The sequence below is a fragment of the Ananas comosus genome, linkage group 18 (genome assembly GCF_001540865.1).
Source record: "Ananas comosus cultivar F153 linkage group 18, ASM154086v1, whole genome shotgun sequence".
Classification (NCBI taxonomy): domain Eukaryota; kingdom Viridiplantae; phylum Streptophyta; class Magnoliopsida; order Poales; family Bromeliaceae; genus Ananas; species Ananas comosus.
In genome coordinates this window covers 9079525-9097799 of record NC_033638.1, presented here as the reverse complement: position 1 = coordinate 9097799, position 18275 = coordinate 9079525, and the positions used below count along the sequence as shown (strand labels likewise).

Below are 18275 nucleotides of genomic sequence, written 5' to 3'. Positions count from 1 at the left end.
GTATATAGTAGGGATGGGCCTTTGGGCTGGGCTTAAATTGTTGTTGAGCGTTGGGACAAAAAGAGTCGAACATAAAAAAAAAAAAAAACATATATTTTTTATTTTTTTCAATAAAATTATAAGAACTTAAACGTTACTTGTGGAACTAAACGTTATAATATTCCCATGGCACTTTCATCGCGCAAAGCGTGATTTCTCTATAATTCCCAACAAAGCCCAGTTTTGAGTGGCTCGGAAAAGCTAAAAAGTATTTTAAAACTTATAGATCAGCTGCAAACTCAAACAACAACGTAGATTTAATTGTAGGATTAGCAAGACCCCTCCCGTAGTTAATTTTCACCTTTTAATTATAGATTTTTTTCTTTAAAAAAAAAATACAATAATGAATTAAAGCTCCACCATTTCCATGCTCCGTTCCTCGTAATCAGCTTAAGCAATAAGCTATCCGAGTCTCCTCCCCGAAGCCCCCCACGTAGAACCGTGACGCGGCATGCATGCGCGCCACGTGTCACCACCCCACCCCTCCCCCCTCCCTCTCATTAACCCCTTCACCGACCCCCCTCGCACTCTCCACATTACACAAACCACCTCACTCCAAAACCCCACGTTTAATTCGAGAGAGAGAGAGAGAGAGAGAGAGAGAGAGAGAGAAAGAAACAGAGTAAAAATAAGAAGAACTAACGAGAGAGAATGGATCGGAGGGTCATGACGATGCTACTACTCTTGATGACGGTGACGATGATGGTCTCGTCGTGGTGTGTAATGGGGGTGACGGGATACTACAGGGGAGGAGAAGAAGAGGAAGAGGAGTGGGGTGAGGAGGAGAGAGGAGGAGGAGGAGGAGAGAGAAAGGGGGTGTTTGTGTTGGACAAATGGGAGGAGGTGGTGAGAACGGATGCGGGGGTCGTGAGGGTGGTAACCTCGCCGCTGCTGCGGGGATTCCATTCGTGTTCAGGTTCGGATTCGGATTTGGGCCGGCTTGGTGGGGTCGGAGTCCGGCACGGGCTCATGCACATTGGGTTCATCTTCATGGAGCCCAACACGCTCTTCGTGCCTCAGTATTTGGACTCGAGCCTCATTTTATTCGTACGAAAAGGTAAATATATACATACTAATTAAGAACTCTTTATGTAGAGATGCTGAGAAATTTTGATATTTTTCATTTGGTTGGCTATACAATATATGTGCAAAAAAAGTTTTGAAATAAAACTTGAAATAGTAAAATTGAGATAAATTCTAGAGGAAATTAATTAGGCGTACATTTCATAATCAGATGAGCCAATTTTTCTACTGTGTAATTTCAGAGTGTACATTACTGTGTAATTTCAGAGTGTACAGTAACAATGATATATTCAGTAGATGCATGTGTTTTTTTTTTAATCTTTGACAATTCTCCTGAGTGCTAAGATTTGTAGATGATTTATCAAGTCATTTTGTTCTGATATTTGATTTCTATTTTATTATTATTTTTCTTTATAACCTTTCCAAAACCGAATGCTTAAATGCACAAAATGATTAATGCAATAGATATTTCTTCTTTTGAAAGGCATGCATTAGATATTTCATGAGCATCATCCTGACTCCAAAACTGCAAGCTTTACATCTTTGCAAATTCTTTTTAATGAGCCAATGCATGCCTGTTGTATCTCTCCTTCTTTTTCTTAACTTCTCAAAATTATTATATTGCCACTTGGTTGTATCTTCAAAGTATCTTAAAAATCTTGAATCTTGTTCAAAGGGATTGTACCTAACGTAGTTGGTTAAAAACTCGATGGTTGATACCTAAGTTTCCAAAATCGAAGCTTGGTTGCATTATATTTCTGAGTAAGTTACTTCTAAAAAATATTCTAAAAAATGAACTAAGTATGTTTCTTGCAACCTCTCTCTCTTTTCAAACTCAGAAAAAAAGGGTTCAGGTTAAACCTAATGGCAAAATCTTGTGATTAATGAAATCATCCATTAAAACCACGATTAGGAGAGGTGAAGGTTGGATGGATCCACGAGGATGCTTTGGTGGAGAAGCAACTCAAGATGGGAGATATCATCCACATTCATGCCGGCTCCACCTTCTACATGGTTAACACCGGCAAAGGCCAGAGACTGCAAATCATATGCAGCATCGATGCTTCCGAGAGCATCGGATTGAGCCCTTATCAGGTGATCATATATACATTCGCTCATTCTCTATTAACCCTATTCATGTTCTTATTATCGGCTGAAATTTATCAAAATTATTTCCTATATATAACTTCCTAGGCTTTCTATGTTGGCGGAGGAGCCTATCCGCGGTCAGTACTTACCGGATTCGACCCTGCAACACTCGCTACCGCCTTCAATGTGAGCGAAGTTAGCGATTAGGTTAAACATAAGGAAGATAATATCATACCAAAGAACTGCTAAAAAATTAATTGATGGTGTTCGTAGGTGACTGAAAAGGAGCTGTACACATTCTTGGGGGCGCAAACTAGGGGCCCAATTGTCTATATTAATAGCGAGGTAGCGGAGCGGACTCCTTGGTGGACTTCTATAGGAAGGGGCCTAGTAAATACCAAGACGAGGGACGACTCTTCTGATCGATATGTGAGCGAGGAGAATGATGAAGTGGATAATGGACCATGGACATGGAGGAAGCTATTGAATAAGATGCTCGGAGTGAGCAGTGATAATGAGGACCGGAGAAACAAAAAGGGTAAGCCAGTGCAGGCGCCCGATCCGTATAATCTGTATGATCGGGATCCCGACTACCGCAACAACTACGGATGGACCATTGCTCTTGACGAGCATGATTACGCTCCGCTTAAGCACTCTGATATCGGCATTTACCTTGTTAATCTCACTGCGGTATGTAGTAGCATCTGTGATTTGCTTATCCTACGCAAAGGCAAGGCTATATATGATTATGAACAAATGATATATCATCTCAATTTGAATCCTATACTTTAAAACTCTTATTTTCTTCTCAAATGTTCTTACCTCTTTAAACACTGTAGAATAACATATTTGGAAGCTCTTTCAAGCCGCAACCTAGCTTAATGGACAATTCAAGCGGAAACAATTATTGTCTTGAGTTCGTGCTCATAATGTAAATGTGCAGATATCGATTGCGTGGAGAAATAATGCACTTGTATCGAAAACTAGCTTTTGCCTTCTATCCTTTTTTCAGGGTTCGATGCTTACGCCGCATGTAAACCCTCGAGCAACCGAGTATGGCATCGTGCTCGGAGGGTCGGGACGGATTCAGGTCGTCTACCCGAACGGTTCAACTGCGATGAACGTCAAGGTGGCGGAGGGTGACCTGTTCTGGATCCCGCAGTTTCTCCCCTTCTGCCAGATTGCCTCTCGCAGTGGCCCGATGGAGTTCTTCGGCTTCACAACCTCTGCAGCGCGGAACCGACCGCAGTTCCTGATCGGGGCAAGCTCGGTGCTCCGCACCATGCTCGGGCCGGAGCTCGCGGCGGCGTTTGGAATAAGTGAGGCCCGTCTGAGGGACGCAGTCGAGGCGCAGAGGGAGGCGGTGATCATACCGTCATGGCCGGAGAAGAGGAAAAAAGGGAGGAAAGGAAGGAGAGAGGAAGAGAGAGAGGAAGGCGAGCCCTCCTTGATCTTCAAGGAGGTGGTTTGATGCTTAAGCTCACCAAGAACTCTTTTCAACTCTTTTAAGTTCTCATCTTCTGTGTGTACTTTGTGAGGTTTTCTCTGTTCCTTTTGTGGTGTGGTTGATGGACTCCGAAACTTGGTCAATAAAGAGGTGAAGAGAGTACCTTAGTGCAGTGATTTAGTGTGTCTAAGTTTAGAATAGACTTGTTGATAAATAAGATTTGATTAAGCATGATTTGAATTTGAAAAATCTCAAACTAGAGTTTTTACTCCAAATTGCTGTGTGGCATTAGAGTATTATATATTTACCAACAAAGTACAGTCGCAGCTACTGCGTAACCCTTTTGTAGCAATAAATATGCACATGAAGGGATTATGGAAGGGTGAAAACTATTTGAAACCTCCAAAATTACATGTATACGTTTCCAAACATCTAGATAACATCTATCACTTCGAATACGCAGAAACAACACGGTGGTAACTCTCAATTATGCTACTCATAATTATATTATTATACACAGAGTCTCTCTGATTCAGGGGAATTTCCATGTCAATATACAATTTATCTAACTATCATTGAAAAACATTGTATACATTTGAATTTCGAGATGCTTCCAGTCCAGGATCATCTAAACTTGATAATCTAAAACTCATGGCAATACCAAGGCAAGAGCTTTTTAATACTTTGAATGGTCGATCACATTGGTGTTTAAAATCATTCTTCTTGTTAGATTCAGTTCTGGCTCCTGGCATCAACACAATTGACACACTCATTCAGTTTAAATCAAGGACTAACAAGCTCGTGACGGCATCATCAATGCAAAATGTTGTTTCTTTGTGAACATTCGAAGCAACAATACACTTCTTTTGCACAAATAATACTCGATTCCGACACCGAATGAGCTACATGGTTTGATGAGTCATGGAACTTGTGGCTGCGGATAAGAATAGTTCTTAGTTGGCAATTTCTTCTACTTCTTTATCTAATGTTTGATCAGATTCTTTATTATCCTTCCTCTCATCTTTCCGTTTCCAATACGGGATTACACCCCGTTTAATCGCAGCAGCATATACTGAATAAGCATCCAGCATTTGTCCCTGCCGGCAGAACTCATTGAGCACTATGCTAAACGAAAACCTGCTGGGAATCACATCTCTTGTAATCATATCAAGTAAAAGATCTAATGCTTCGTATACCCTCCCTTCGTCACACAAAACTCGAAGGACGACATTATACGTCATTATTCTTGGAGAATACCCCTCCTTCATCATCTCATGCAAGTGTGCCACTGCCTCATCAATCTCACCTCCTTTAGCAAGAGCTTGAATCATCAAGCAATAAGTGTAAGGGGAAGGCCCATAGGACACTTCCTGAATCTTCTTAAAAAGCTCCTTAGCATCTTTTAGCACTTCATTGTTAGTCATAGACTGCTTACACAGACCTCTAAGGAGTGTGTTCATCGCGCGCTTATCTGCCTCGAAACCAACCTCATTCATTTTCTTAAATGTTTTCCAAGCTGAAGAAATCTCCCCCACTCTCAATAGGCCCTGTAAGACAATACTATAACTAATTAAGTCTGGTTTGCATCCTATAGCTTGTTGCATATCTTTTAGGAGATGAAGAGCTTCAAGAGGCCGGTTTTCTTTGCAATAACCATTTAGTAGGGCATTATACGTAACTACAGTCGGCACGATACCCGTTCGCTCAGCTTCTTTGAGCAGATCCATAGCCTCATCTGATCTACTGACTTTACAGAATCCGTCAATAACTAATGTAAAGGTATAGATATCTGGTTTTTTCGAAGAATTCTTGATCTTCTTCAACAATTCAAGTGCTTCCTCCAACCTACCCACATAACAAAGCCCACCGATTAGGCAATTGTAGGTCCAAATTGTGGGCTCGCAACCAATACGGCTCATAATTTCAAACACTTCAAAAGCTTTTGTCACTCTCCCCCTCTTGCACAAACAGTTGACTAGATTAGTGAAAGTTATAACATTTGGATTAAACCCTCTTTGCATCATCTCATCCAGGACCCGTCTCGCTTCATCGGGCTCATTCTTCTTACACCAACACTGAACCATAATCGAGTAGGAAAAAGTGTCCAACGATATATCATGCGACTCGAGAGTAGAGAACAGGTCCACAGCAGAATCTAATTCTCTGGCTTTCACTAGAGCTACTAATATATCATTATAATCAGAAATTGTCAAACTGTTACCATCGCACTGCACGAGATCGAGAATTTTAACGCACTCTTCAATCGGTAATCTTCTAATGCTCTTCATAACATTATCATCTAGCAAGCAGCCACTTCTTCTGCAGGAATCTAAACCCAACTCATTGGTAATCAAATTACCCTGCTCCTTGGACATTACAACACCGCCGGCATCTCCACCCCTGCTAATGCCCAAATCACCATTTTGGTCATCAAAATCAAAACTTTCTTTTTTGGGCATGCTAAGACCTTCTTTAACCAAACTGGGCAACACACCATTCTCCTCGCAACCACCATTATCATCCTTTTTAGGAAATTCACCATTATTCCCCAAACTGAAACCTACAACATCATTTGCCTCCTCTTGTGTTTCCACGGAGGGGAACCTACCACTAGCCCCCTCGACAAAATCAACTAATTCCGCTTCCGATCTAGTGGGTAATCTACTATTCAACCTAATCGTGCGAAATCTACGAACTCGTCTACTACTTTGTAATCTAACAAAGAAAGATACAATTGGGAGAGGAGCTCGATTACCTCGACGGGATTGGGGACTAAGGAGCTTCCGATTCTCCACAGAAGAGTCCACGACGAGGGTTTCATGGGGGGTTTGATACCTCGCGGAGGCGAAGCATGGCGGAGAAATGGGGAGAGAGGGAGATTGGAGTGGAGACATGAGAGAGAGAGAGAGAGAGAGAGAGAGAGAGAGAGTGCGCGTGTTTGGGGTTTCGAGGATGAGGCTTATGAATTCGCGTAGAATCGTCGAGGGGATTTGTCGCAACTAACAAATTCGGTAAACGGGTCTGGTTTAAGCTAAATGGGCCCCAGTAAGCCCAATAGGATTAGTGAGATCCATTTGGGCCCATTTGTTAGCACGAATTTAGGGCCTGTTTAGAAATTTAAGGGCCATATAATGAAATCAAACAAAGCGGAGATGAGAATTTGGGCCAAAATTATATAAAAATTTGTTATACACAAAAATAAATAGAGTATTTCTTTCTTTTATCATACCTTTTTACCGCACTGAACTCCTTAACAAATTTTCTTTTTTCACTTAGGGGGTATTTTGTTTGGCATAAAATAAATCAAAAAATTATTTTGGTATAAAAAATATTTTTCTGCTTGTTTGATTCGACATAAAAATATTTTTACTGATTTAGAAAATAATTGGAGTTTTCGCTTTTCATTATTTTTTGGTGAAAAGTAAAACTTCAAACTGAGTAAAATCTTTTTCATTTATTTTTTTTTCACCAAACTACTAAAATATAGATTTTTTTCTTCAACCAAATAAATATTGATAGAAAACTACATCTTTTTTTCTCTATAACCCAAACAATGCAAAATGTAAAAAGAGAAATTCCCACCAAACTTTTTTTTTCTATAAAAATTATTTTTTACGATTTTACGTAAAACCAAACACCTCCTGAGCTTTTTTGTGTTTTCGCTTTGGCTCATGCATAAAAAAGCTCTCTCTTTTTTAATCCTTTTGAGTTTACTAGAGTTGGAGCCCATAAATCTTTGCTTAATTCTTTTTTCAATTTTCCATTTATTTTTTACTTCAAATAATCATAATATTTATGATACGACATCCTCGAACTTATATTTGACACAATAGTTACTCGATCTATTGAATCTCCCCTTGTAATCAACCATTAGTGGCAAATTATCTACAATTTTGTTTAATTCTCTATAAACAAAATAGCAGAAATTTTATAGAAACTTCTCATAATTTTGTAGAAACTTCTATAAAATTTTATAGAAATTTTATATAAACTTCCCATAATTTTATAGAAACTTCTCATAACTTATAGAAACACAATTCTCTATAAGTTTAACATTCAACTAATCCCTGAATGGTTTGTTGTATTAATTATTTTAGAATTTACAAAAATTCTTAGGCATTGTTAAAGAGGGGAGATTTGCAGTGAGGTCGGTATGTTTCTGGAAACACAGAGTCTCTATATTTTCCAATCGCTTTTGATATTGGATTTTCGAATTGATGATCGGCTCCGCTAGACTTGATCTAGAGTATTTGAAGTACTTAAAAAATAAAATTTATAATTTTTCGATATCATTTGCCTAGTAATCAAAGGGATTCAAAATCAATGGTTGAAAATAAAAATCTTACCAAATGTGAATTTCAGATCAAAAATATCAATCTTGTTTTATATAGTATAAAAAACATTTCTATCAAAATTTCACGTGATTTGAATATTTCTATACCGTTAAACTTGCAAATAGCTCACCACGGCCATTAAAATTATTGATTTTGAGCCATTTGATTGCTAGGCAGATGATATCAAAAAATCGCAAAGTTTATTATTTAGATACTTAAAAATACTCTAAATCAAATTTAACGGAACCGATCGTCGATTCGAAAGTCCCAACATTGAAAGCGACTTGAAAGCACGGAGAACTCTATATTTTCAGAAATATACCAATCTCACTCGGAGATTTGTTAGAGGCCTACTATATATATAAGAACATTGGAAGGGGAAATTTTTTTTTTTTTTCCAATGTTTAACTTCATGAGACATCATCATGTTCTATTACACCACTAACTAACGATTTGTATGGTACCTACCATGTTTGTATAATAATTATTTTTGATAAGAGGAGCTAGCACATCATGCTCATGAAGAGCTTTTTTATTCAGCTATATTCAGAACTATCCAACTACATGATTGTGGTAGTGCCCTTTTTATTGCTGCGTTTGGAGGAAGCTGCAACTTTATGTCCACCTTTTACTTTACTTTCACAACTTTTATCATTCTTTTGATTCTATTGGATTAAAGTGCCCTTGAACTTAAAGTTCAAAAGGTCAAATCACTAGCAACTTTGAAAGCATAATTTGTAGAAACAAAATTTCTCTCTCAAAAAAAAAAAAGTAGAGAAAAATAAATGAAATGCATCCATTCCCGTAACTTGATTTTTTTTTTTTGTTTTTTTTGTGGTTTTTTTTTTTATACTTTCTCATCCCTGCGCAAGTGGCAAAAAATTTGATAGCTGGTAGTCGAGATTTTAAGTTTCAAATTTAATTGCTTTATATTTTTAGGTAATTTTTTAAAATGAAGGTAAAAATGTATAAAAATTATTAAGATTATGAATCATTTTGAATCTACTACTCAGTCTTTCAAAAATTTGATTTTATCATGCAGACTTTTAATTTGCTTGATTTGAGCCAGTTAACGGCACTTTGGCTTTAAAATTTATACTAATTTATTATTTTAACAAATTTATGATTGAAAAAATTGCATGAGGTATAATAATTAAATATGTAAGATAAATGACAAATTCAAATTTTAATGCCAAAATATTATTGATTTATTCAAATAAAATAAAATAAAAGATTGGATAGTAAAATCAAAATTTTGAAATGTCGAATAGTTGATTCAAACTTGTTAATAATTCATACAAGTTTTGTATATTTCTATCAAAAATAAATAAAATAGATACTACATTATTTTTCTCTTTGAAAATAAAAAAAAAAATTTGTTGAGTAAGAAAAGGGTAAAAAAAATTGTTATTTGTTTCTTATAAAAAAAAATATGTGTCATTTACTTTGTAAGGCTCATGAATGACATGGAATGATTGAGCAAACTCAATCGTACAAGTGTAATGTTCACTTCTTGTGAGCGTGATGACCACATATTCGAAACAAATTCGGAGCGGATCAAAAATATTTTCTATTTTATGTTTCGAATCCATCTCAGATTATTAAAATTATTCTATTTTCTGCTCCAAATTTATTTATTTTTTCATTTTTGGTGCTTGATTATGAACGAATCGGGTGGGAGCTCCACCAATCCCGATCCATTTGCATCCATAGTGGTAAACCGTATGATTTTGTACGCGGCTTAAATCATAAAAAGTTGCACCAAAGTTTTTGATTCTCAGTTCCCCCACACTCCACTACTGATAAAAAGTCCTTGTGCTCTTCCTCTTTTCCCCCTTTTTATAATTGCACCTCCCTTTTGTACCACTCCAAATGATGGTGCATAACATGCTTCCTCTACCATTTTCTATGAGCCATTTTCTTTCTCCCAAAAGAGAAAAGGAAAAAAAAAAAAACCAACTGTGGCCATTTTTGATACAAGCCCTCAATTCTTTTTCACTTTGATTGGAGTTATTTTTAGTGCTACAATAGGAATTACTGTTGTTCAATAAATTTTGGATAAAAAAGCACTCGCGATAGATAGATAGATTATTGTTATGGAGAGAAAGTTAGCCCAGTACACCGCTTCGTTAATTATTTTATAAATGAATATAGCTGAGAATATGAAACTACTAAGCTTCAAACTCGAGACCTTGAATACCCCCTATCCGCTATTAAGCTCTTTACTGTTTGCTTGCGCTAAAAATGATAAGTAAAACTGATGAATATTAATAAAAATAAAATGTTGAGAGGTTTTCCATTTCAAAAATGGTCCATAGAACATAGTTGAAGGGGTCCCAACACATCTTTCCATTTCTTTATTATTAGCCTTATAAGCTACCTGCCTTATTGTACTGGCTATTTTCTACTTGGGAGAAAGGGCTAGGGTTTGTGAGAGAGTGATTGACACTCCCAACAAGAAGATGCTTCAACTTTGAATAGTGAAAAAGAAAAAGCTGTGACCTTAAAAAAAAAAAAAAAAAAAGAAAAAAGAAAAAAAAGAAACTGCAGCTAGGTGCCCCAACAAAGGGATGGAATACTTTTATGACCTGGAGGCCATTTCCATTAAGAAAAAGCCAATGTGTCAGTGTGTTGGATTCATGCATGTTCTAAACTTTTTCCTTTTTTTTAACCAATGAAAGAAAATTTAATAATTTTGATGCAGTGCAAGAAAATTCAACACTTGCATTAGTAAATTATTTGAACTTTTGTTGTTTAGTAGGAAATAATTTTTATAATCACTAATGTTAGGATGCCAGTGCATTTGGTTCAGCCTTAAAATTAACTTAAGTAACTAGTTTATAAATAGAGTTGAAGAATTGAATAGTTTAACAACTTTTAACTAGAGCAGAAAAATAAATTAAACTTCTCAGATCTCTCAAATTAGAAATTTCAATTCTTACTTCAACTTAAATGTGAAGCTTTTAATCACATTTTAATAAAAGTTGTGTAAGACTTCTTTCAGCAGATAAGTAGCCATACTCAAACAATACTTCTGTAGAAGCTTTATCACATTTTAATAAAAGTTGTGTAAAACTTCTTTCAGCAGGTAAGCAGCTACACTCAAATAATACTTATGTAGAAGCTTTATTTAGATTGATCGGAAATAAGTTTTGTGAAAAGCACTTTTTTTTCTGTAGACATCATCAATTAGGGCATTTTACAGCAGTTCCAAGTCTACAGCTTTTGATCTTCAAAATGATCTCCTCCCTGTGGGGGATTCAAAAGCTAGCCCCTGGGAGAACATCAGTACTGTTGATGTACCCAAAAGCAAGATGCCACTGTTGGCCTTTGCCCTTTGCCACTTTTCATGGCAAAAGAAAATGCCATCTTAAAACCTTTCTACATAAAAAGCCAAGCTTGTTTCCATGTGACCTGTTTTGACTAGAACAGTGACCCACCCAACCTTCTATTCAAATCTTTTCTCAAGCCACTATACAAAATTCCCTAATAAAATACATAAACAAATGCTCAATGTATGTTGCAAGAGTAAGCTGAAAACAACTAATATGAAAAACAACTAATTATCATCCTATGAAATAATACTCCCTCTCACATCCATTCCTAGACAATGCACATAGATGCATTCCCAAAAGAGACAAAAGAGTAGGTGCATGTGTGATGTATTTATGTGGAAAACATGTACTACTCAATTAGTAGGTTCATAGGTTCACCTAATTAGAGTACATTCCACCCTTTTATTTTTCTTTCTATCCAAATCCAAGCTCAGAGTAGATTAGCTACTCCTCTACTAACTCTTTAAACAAGTATAAAACAGAGATACTCATGCTGCATGATTCTCTGTAGCAACACAATGTACCTTAAAATTGTCTTTTTGATGTTTTATTCCTTCTCCTTCACCACGTAGATGTATGGAATCTTCAATGAGGTCCACTCATCTGATTCTGATTTTGACTGTGCTTATTTTATTAAGATGCTTTTAATTAAGAAAAGAGTGATGTAACATATAAAACAAAGTATTTCTCCTTGGAAGGATATAAGAATTAGATAGTCTAGATAGTCTACGGTCACATGTAGTGTCATTTATGCGAGAAAAAAGGACAGCATTAGGACAAGAACAGTCACATGTATGTGAGAGATTGTAAAACCAAGAGATGCTGATACAAAATAATGAAAGAGAGTAGGGAACACTGTAGAAGATCCTAAATTTCACAAGCATAATGAATTGTATGTATTTAAATTGGCATCTAATAAATCTAAAAGACCAGTATAGTGAAGGATAATTAAGATTGTCTTGCAGATAAGAAAAGGATTGTGAGAATCAAACACAACAATCTCTCAGAATTCAAGCAAAGGCACTCAAAATGAGCATACTGTACGAATGAAAATATGCAGGAGCGGCCGAAAGAAACTGATCATGCCAAATGTAAAATACCCATGACATATTGTTGGAAATTAAACAGTAATACACTGAGCACTATGAACTAATACAGTACTTCAAAAAGGATTTCACATTAGTAGAATTTGGTGGTAAGGTATATGGAGTAACAGGGAAAAGATGAAAAGCGAACACCTCTAGAGCTCTCAAACACTAAACAACATGAAACATTATACCTATCCTTGCCCACCAACATGCTAGTCAAGCTGACACCATCTGCTCTTCTTTGGCTTTTCCTATTTTTCTCAGTAAAGCACAGAGAATTCTACTTCTTGTAGAACCTCATATTTCCTCGTTCTCTCCCCTCTTGGTTACTGCTAAATAAATGGATCTAAATGAAAATTAACATTACTTCCGTAAAGTCCTTAACCGATCTCATCTTCCTGGCTATCTTGAGGGCACCTGATCAGCTCCAATATATTCACCACCTCAGTCATGTCCGGCCTGTTTGATGGCACCCTCGAAGTACAAATCAAGCCCAATTTAATAACCGGAACAGCCTCGTCGATTGGAAATTTCCCACCAAGTCTCTCATCGATACACTCTTCAGCCCTCCCTTCATCCAAAGCACCCCTCACCAAATCACAGAGCATGACAACATCATCCTCCATATACTCCACAGGTCTCCTTCCTGATAAGATTTCCAAAACAAGCACTCCAAATCCATAGACATCACATTTATCCGTGATCTTCACTGTTCGGCATGTAAACTCAGGAGCCATGTAGCCAAGGGCACTCTGTACCTTGCTGCTTAAAACATAATGGTCCAACATCGGTAAAAGCTTAGCCAAGCCATAGTCCCCAACTTTGGGCTCACCTGAATCATCAAGTAGAACATTGCTCGATTTAAGATTGTAATGAATTATATTGTGTTGATGAAGGCACGCCAAGCTCCTCGCTATACCGAGAATTATATCAAATCTTTCTTGCCATGATAAGGAATTAGATGCAGTGCACTCATGGAGGTGTTTATATAAATTACCACCCGGAACAAACTCGTATATAAGGAGTTGGAGCGACGAAGTCCAATAGTAGCCTTTGAGTGCAACAAGATTATGATGCCGCACGTTTCCTAATATGCTCACCTCCCTCTCAAACTCATCTTGTGACTTAACTAAGCTCGAGACCGTTAGCTTTTTGATGGCCACTGGCCGGCCATCTCGCAGAACAGCCTGGTAGACAGCACCGAACCCTCCACGGCCTAGTTCGCAGTCCTTGTTTAAAAGTGCATGCGTCCCAGCACTAAATTCAGCTTCACCCCCACCAAACATTACAAGCTTCCCGGAACTAGAATCAGTGGTTGGTGATTGGCTCAAATAACCGTCTGATAGGGCGAAGGGGGCAGCGGTAGCAGAGTTAGAGACAGAAGGACGGACTTTGAGGTTGAGGACAGTGATGACGACCACACCGGCAGCAATAATGGCAGCAGCGGCAATCGCTATGAGGGTTGAGATGCTCAGGATTTTTATCTTCCTGTGGCGAAGAGTATTAGGGTTTGACGCCGGTTGGGATAAAGGATTGGATGAAGAGTTAGGGTTTAATACAATAGGCTTGGGGAGGACAGCAGGGCAAGATATATTGAGAGCGGAGCCGCAGAGGCCTGGGTTGTCAATAAGAGAAGAGACAGGGATTGTGTTGAAAAAGGTTCCAGTAGGAATATCTCCGGATAAAAGGTTGTGGGAAATGTTAAAGGAGATGAGGGGCAGGTCAGAGAGGTTTTTAGGAATTGTTCCCGTGAGCTTATTTTGGGATAGATCGACAGATCGAAGATGGGGGAGTTCCGCAATTGTCGGGGGAATTGGACCGGTTAGATTGTTTTGCGAAAGGTCCCTACATGCAAAAATCATAAAAGTAAAAACCATATCAAGTATCCTAAGAAAAGAGGGAAGTACTGTGCTTAATATATTAGCAAAAAAGTGAAGCACAGATAACATTAGCACACAAATACAACATCCAAATATAGAAAAAGTAAAACTTCGTGATCAATTTATGTCGTTCGGTTGCATTTTTCAGTAGCTAAATAATAGAATTTCTGCAAATTCTTTGTCAACAAAGAATACCAGTGACTAATAAGGAGATTATTTGACCAATCAAAAGTTCTATAATAAATCATAAAATTTTCCTTAAAAAAAAAAAGAGGAGAATCTTGTGGTTATGTGGTTATGATCCTACCAAAGTAGTTGCAATTCAGACTAATTCAGAAGAATGAGCTGAGAAACCATAAAATTACAGAGGAGAGAAAACTTACAAGGATGTAAGAGAGGAGCAATTCCCTATTTGGGTAGGAATATCCCCTGTAAGTGAGTTCATCCCCAACCTCAGCTCCTTTAGAGAGATTACTTCTCCTATCTCTAAAGGGATGGTACCATTCAATCGGTTCTCACTTGCATCAAGCACTTCTAGAAACTTAAGTTCCCCAACACTCATCGGAATGTAACCGGACAGCGAATTCCGCGACAAGTTCAACAACTCCAAGCCTCGAAGATCAGAGATTTCGGCGGGGATTACACCGGAAAAGTCATTGCCGGATAAATCCAAAACCCTGGCGGCCGAAGCAGCTATTGCAGGAACTTGTATCGATCCACTCAATACATTATCCGAGATCAAAATCCGCTGCAAACCCAATTCGAAAACCCAGGAAGGAAGAGTTCCCGTCAACGAGTTCGAACTGAAGTCGACTTCCCTCAGACTCTTGCAAGCAGAGATTGATTCAGGGAGACTCCCCGTAAAGCTGTTTCTGGAGAGATCCAACTCTTTCAAGAGCTCGAGTTTGCCTAAAGAACTTGGGATTTGACCGGAAAACTTGTTTCCGGATAAATCAAGAGTCTCCAAGTTTCTCAACTCTCCAATCCAAGTAGGAACATCCCCTGTAAAGGAATTGGAGCTCAAGCTAAGGTAGCCACAAATGGAAAGCTTTCGCAACGAGTCCGGTAAATTTCCCGACAACGAATTCGAACTGAGATCAAGCGATGTTAGTAGCAAACAATCACCGATATCATCCGGGAGCGACCCCGTTAGCTGATTCCCTCTTAAGCTTATTGATCTCAGATTATACATCCTCTTTATCCCAACGGGGATATCACCAACCAAAGCATTATTGGAGAGATCGAGAGATCTTAATGCATTTAGCAACCAAATCTCACTCGGCATCGACCCCGAAAGCCGATTCGACGAGAGATCAAGCGATGCTAGTGTAGAGCAAGAGCCCACATTGTGAGGAATCTCACCAGAGATGTCATTTTTGGCCAAGGACATGGATCGGATCGATCGGCATTGCGCGAAGAACGCGTCAGGGATCGATCCGGAGAGGCGATTCTCGCTGAGGTCGAGGGTTTGAAGGGCGTCGATCCGGGAGAGGAGGTCGGGGTTGAGCTCGCCGGAGAAGTTGTTGCGGGCGAGGGTTAGGGTTTTGAGGGAGCGGAGCTGGAGGAGGCCGCGGCCGAGCTTGCCGGAGAGGGAGAGGCCATCTAGGGTTAGGGCGACGACGCGGCGGGTGGCGGGGTCGCACGTGACGCCGAACCAGGCGCATGGGTGGTCGTCGTCCTCGTCCCACGTGGCGAGCTTGGATTGGGGGTCCACGACCTCGGCCTTGAACACGATGAGCCCGAGCACGTCGTCGCTGAGCGCCGTGGACCCGGCCCACGCGGCCATGGGGAGGAGGAGGAGCAGGAGGAGGAAGAGGAGAGAGCGCGCCATTGTCGACTAGGGTTTCGCTCTAATGCTTATTATAGTCGGCGGAGAGAGAGGAGTCGGCGCCGAGTTCTACGAAGCTCAGCCCACCACCGCCGCATTTAGTACTTCCCTGAGCATCCGAGAGAGAGAGAGAGAGAGAGAGAGAGAGAGAGAGAGCACACTATGTGTGCATGTGGGAAGAGGAATCTGATAAAAGCTACTCTTTTATATTAAAAAACGGAAGGATAAAAAAACGGGGGTTTCGTTATAGCTAATAATGGACGGCTATGATTCCATATAGAGTACGATCGACGGTTCCCCGCGATATCGGCTGTTACTAGGGGAGGACCAAAGCGCGCGCGATTCACCTGAACCGTTCGATTAGGCGATTTTCCACGTGGCCCGTATCTACCAGTTGTTAGATAATGCTATTACAGCGAAACAATAATAAAAGCATCCCAACGTACTGTCCCGGCGCATGTCCCGGCCGTCCATCGCTTCAGTGTAACGGGTATATGGTCGGACGATGTGGGGCCCACGTTTTAGGTTCAAATAACAACACCAAAAAAATGGTTGCCGCGTGGATTAGTGAGTGGGTGTTCAGAAGCACTAGCCGTTTACTGCTTTTCCCAAACGCAGCTTTCAGTTTTTTCGGAAAGTTTTTATCTGAATTTTGAAGTATTTTAAATTGATTATTTAATTTTTAAAAATTAAATTTTTAATTTGATTTTTAAAATTTATTTGATTTGAGCCGGCAAAAAAATTTTAATTTTAAATTTTCAATTAACTATTTATTTTAATAAATTTATATTTATGAGTACTATATAAAATAAGTCGAATTAAACTCGAATACTATTAATAGCACCAAGTCATTAATGCTATTAATTTTTCGGCTCTTGGATGAAATAATGTGCGGTTAGGATAATAGTAGATCTCTAGAGTTGAATGAATGATTGGTTAAATAGTACGATCTAATATATGAAAATGATCAAAAAAGTAAACTTAACGACAGAAAATTTGATAGCACCAAGTGCTTAGTGCTATCAATAGTATTATAGTGGGACTCAAGTAAATTAACTAAACATATAAAGATAAATGATCAATGATCAACTTAAATTAAATAAATTAAAAAAATTAAACAGTAAAATCAAAACTTACTAGGTAGCTAATTCAAAATAACTTATAATTCAAACAAATTTTACATTATTTTTATTTCTATGAAATTGTGGTGTTTACGTAATAATAAGTTGAGATAAGGAGTGCTTTTAACAATTTAGGGATGGTTTGGAAGTAGAAAAGTTAACAAACGAGAAACTTTTTAAGTTTTGCAATTTCAATTTCGTCCCCCACCTCACTCTGATTTTTATATTATTGTGAGTGAAAGTTTGGACGATTGGCAACTTCTTTGCGGAAATAAACATCCACGAATTCAACTACACAAGCTCACAAAACTAACAGACTCCTAATAAAGGATTAAGATCCCGGTTCAAGTAGCAGAACTAAGTAAAGTATCCCTGCGCTCTGAGAATTATGAGCTATCATAAATTTCATTCATTGAGGTAGCTGTTCTTTAATCCATTCTCTTTGGGCAACAGGGAATTTAATTAAGCGAGCCCTAAATATGCTTGGACTGATGAATAACTAAATGCTGGTAAATATTTAAATATTTGATTTTTTAATAATTATTAATTAATTAAAACATTTAACAAAATTTGAGAGCCAAGGACTCAAGAGACTACCTATTAAAATGAATTATTTTTAAAAAATAGTTTTTTTTAAGGGAAAACTTCAAAAACCTCTCCTGTGGTTTCACACTTTTTCATTTTAGTACCATATGGTTTAAAGTGTATCAAGTTAGTACCTTGTGGTTTCTCACTTTATCACTTTAGTCACCTGTGATTTAAAGTGTATTAAGTTAGTACTATGTGGTTTTATTTTTGCATCAAGTTAGTATTCTGTGATTTTATTTTTGTATCAAATTAGTATCATGTGGTTTTTAAACTATAGGGTACTAAAGTGAAAAAATGCGAAACCACAGGGTACTGAAGTGATAAAGTGCGAAACCACAGGGTACTAACTTGATACACTTTAAACCACATGGTACTAAAGTGAAAAATGCAAAATAACAGGGTACTAACTTGATACACTTTAAACCACAGGGTATTAAAGTGAGAAAAAGTAAAATAACAAGAGGAATATTCGAAGTTTTTCTTTTTTTTAAATTATAAATATA

General features: G+C 38.1%; 3 protein-coding genes across 3 annotated transcripts; 1 reads left to right on the top strand and 2 right to left on the bottom strand.

Annotated features, from left to right (window-relative positions):
• Positions 626–3796, top strand: LOC109724431 (vicilin-like seed storage protein At2g28490). Its single transcript, XM_020253252.1, has 5 exons — positions 626–1096; positions 1976–2157; positions 2257–2337; positions 2425–2841; positions 3164–3796. The coding sequence occupies exons 1-5, from the start codon at positions 691–693 to the stop codon at positions 3620–3622; spliced, it is 1545 nt and encodes a 514-aa protein (XP_020108841.1). The 5' UTR covers positions 626–690; the 3' UTR covers positions 3623–3796.
• Positions 4076–6551, bottom strand: LOC109724430 (pentatricopeptide repeat-containing protein At5g41170, mitochondrial-like). The gene has a single exon (XM_020253251.1). The coding sequence runs from the start codon at positions 6490–6492 to the stop codon at positions 4552–4554; it is 1941 nt and encodes a 646-aa protein (XP_020108840.1). The 5' UTR covers positions 6493–6551; the 3' UTR covers positions 4076–4551.
• On the bottom strand, positions 12351–16224 carry LOC109723715 (probable LRR receptor-like serine/threonine-protein kinase IRK). The gene is made up of 2 exons (XM_020252179.1): positions 14619–16224; positions 12351–14200 (listed from the first exon to the last, which is right to left on the bottom strand). The coding sequence occupies exons 1-2, from the start codon at positions 16064–16066 to the stop codon at positions 12736–12738; spliced, it is 2913 nt and encodes a 970-aa protein (XP_020107768.1). The 5' UTR covers positions 16067–16224; the 3' UTR covers positions 12351–12735.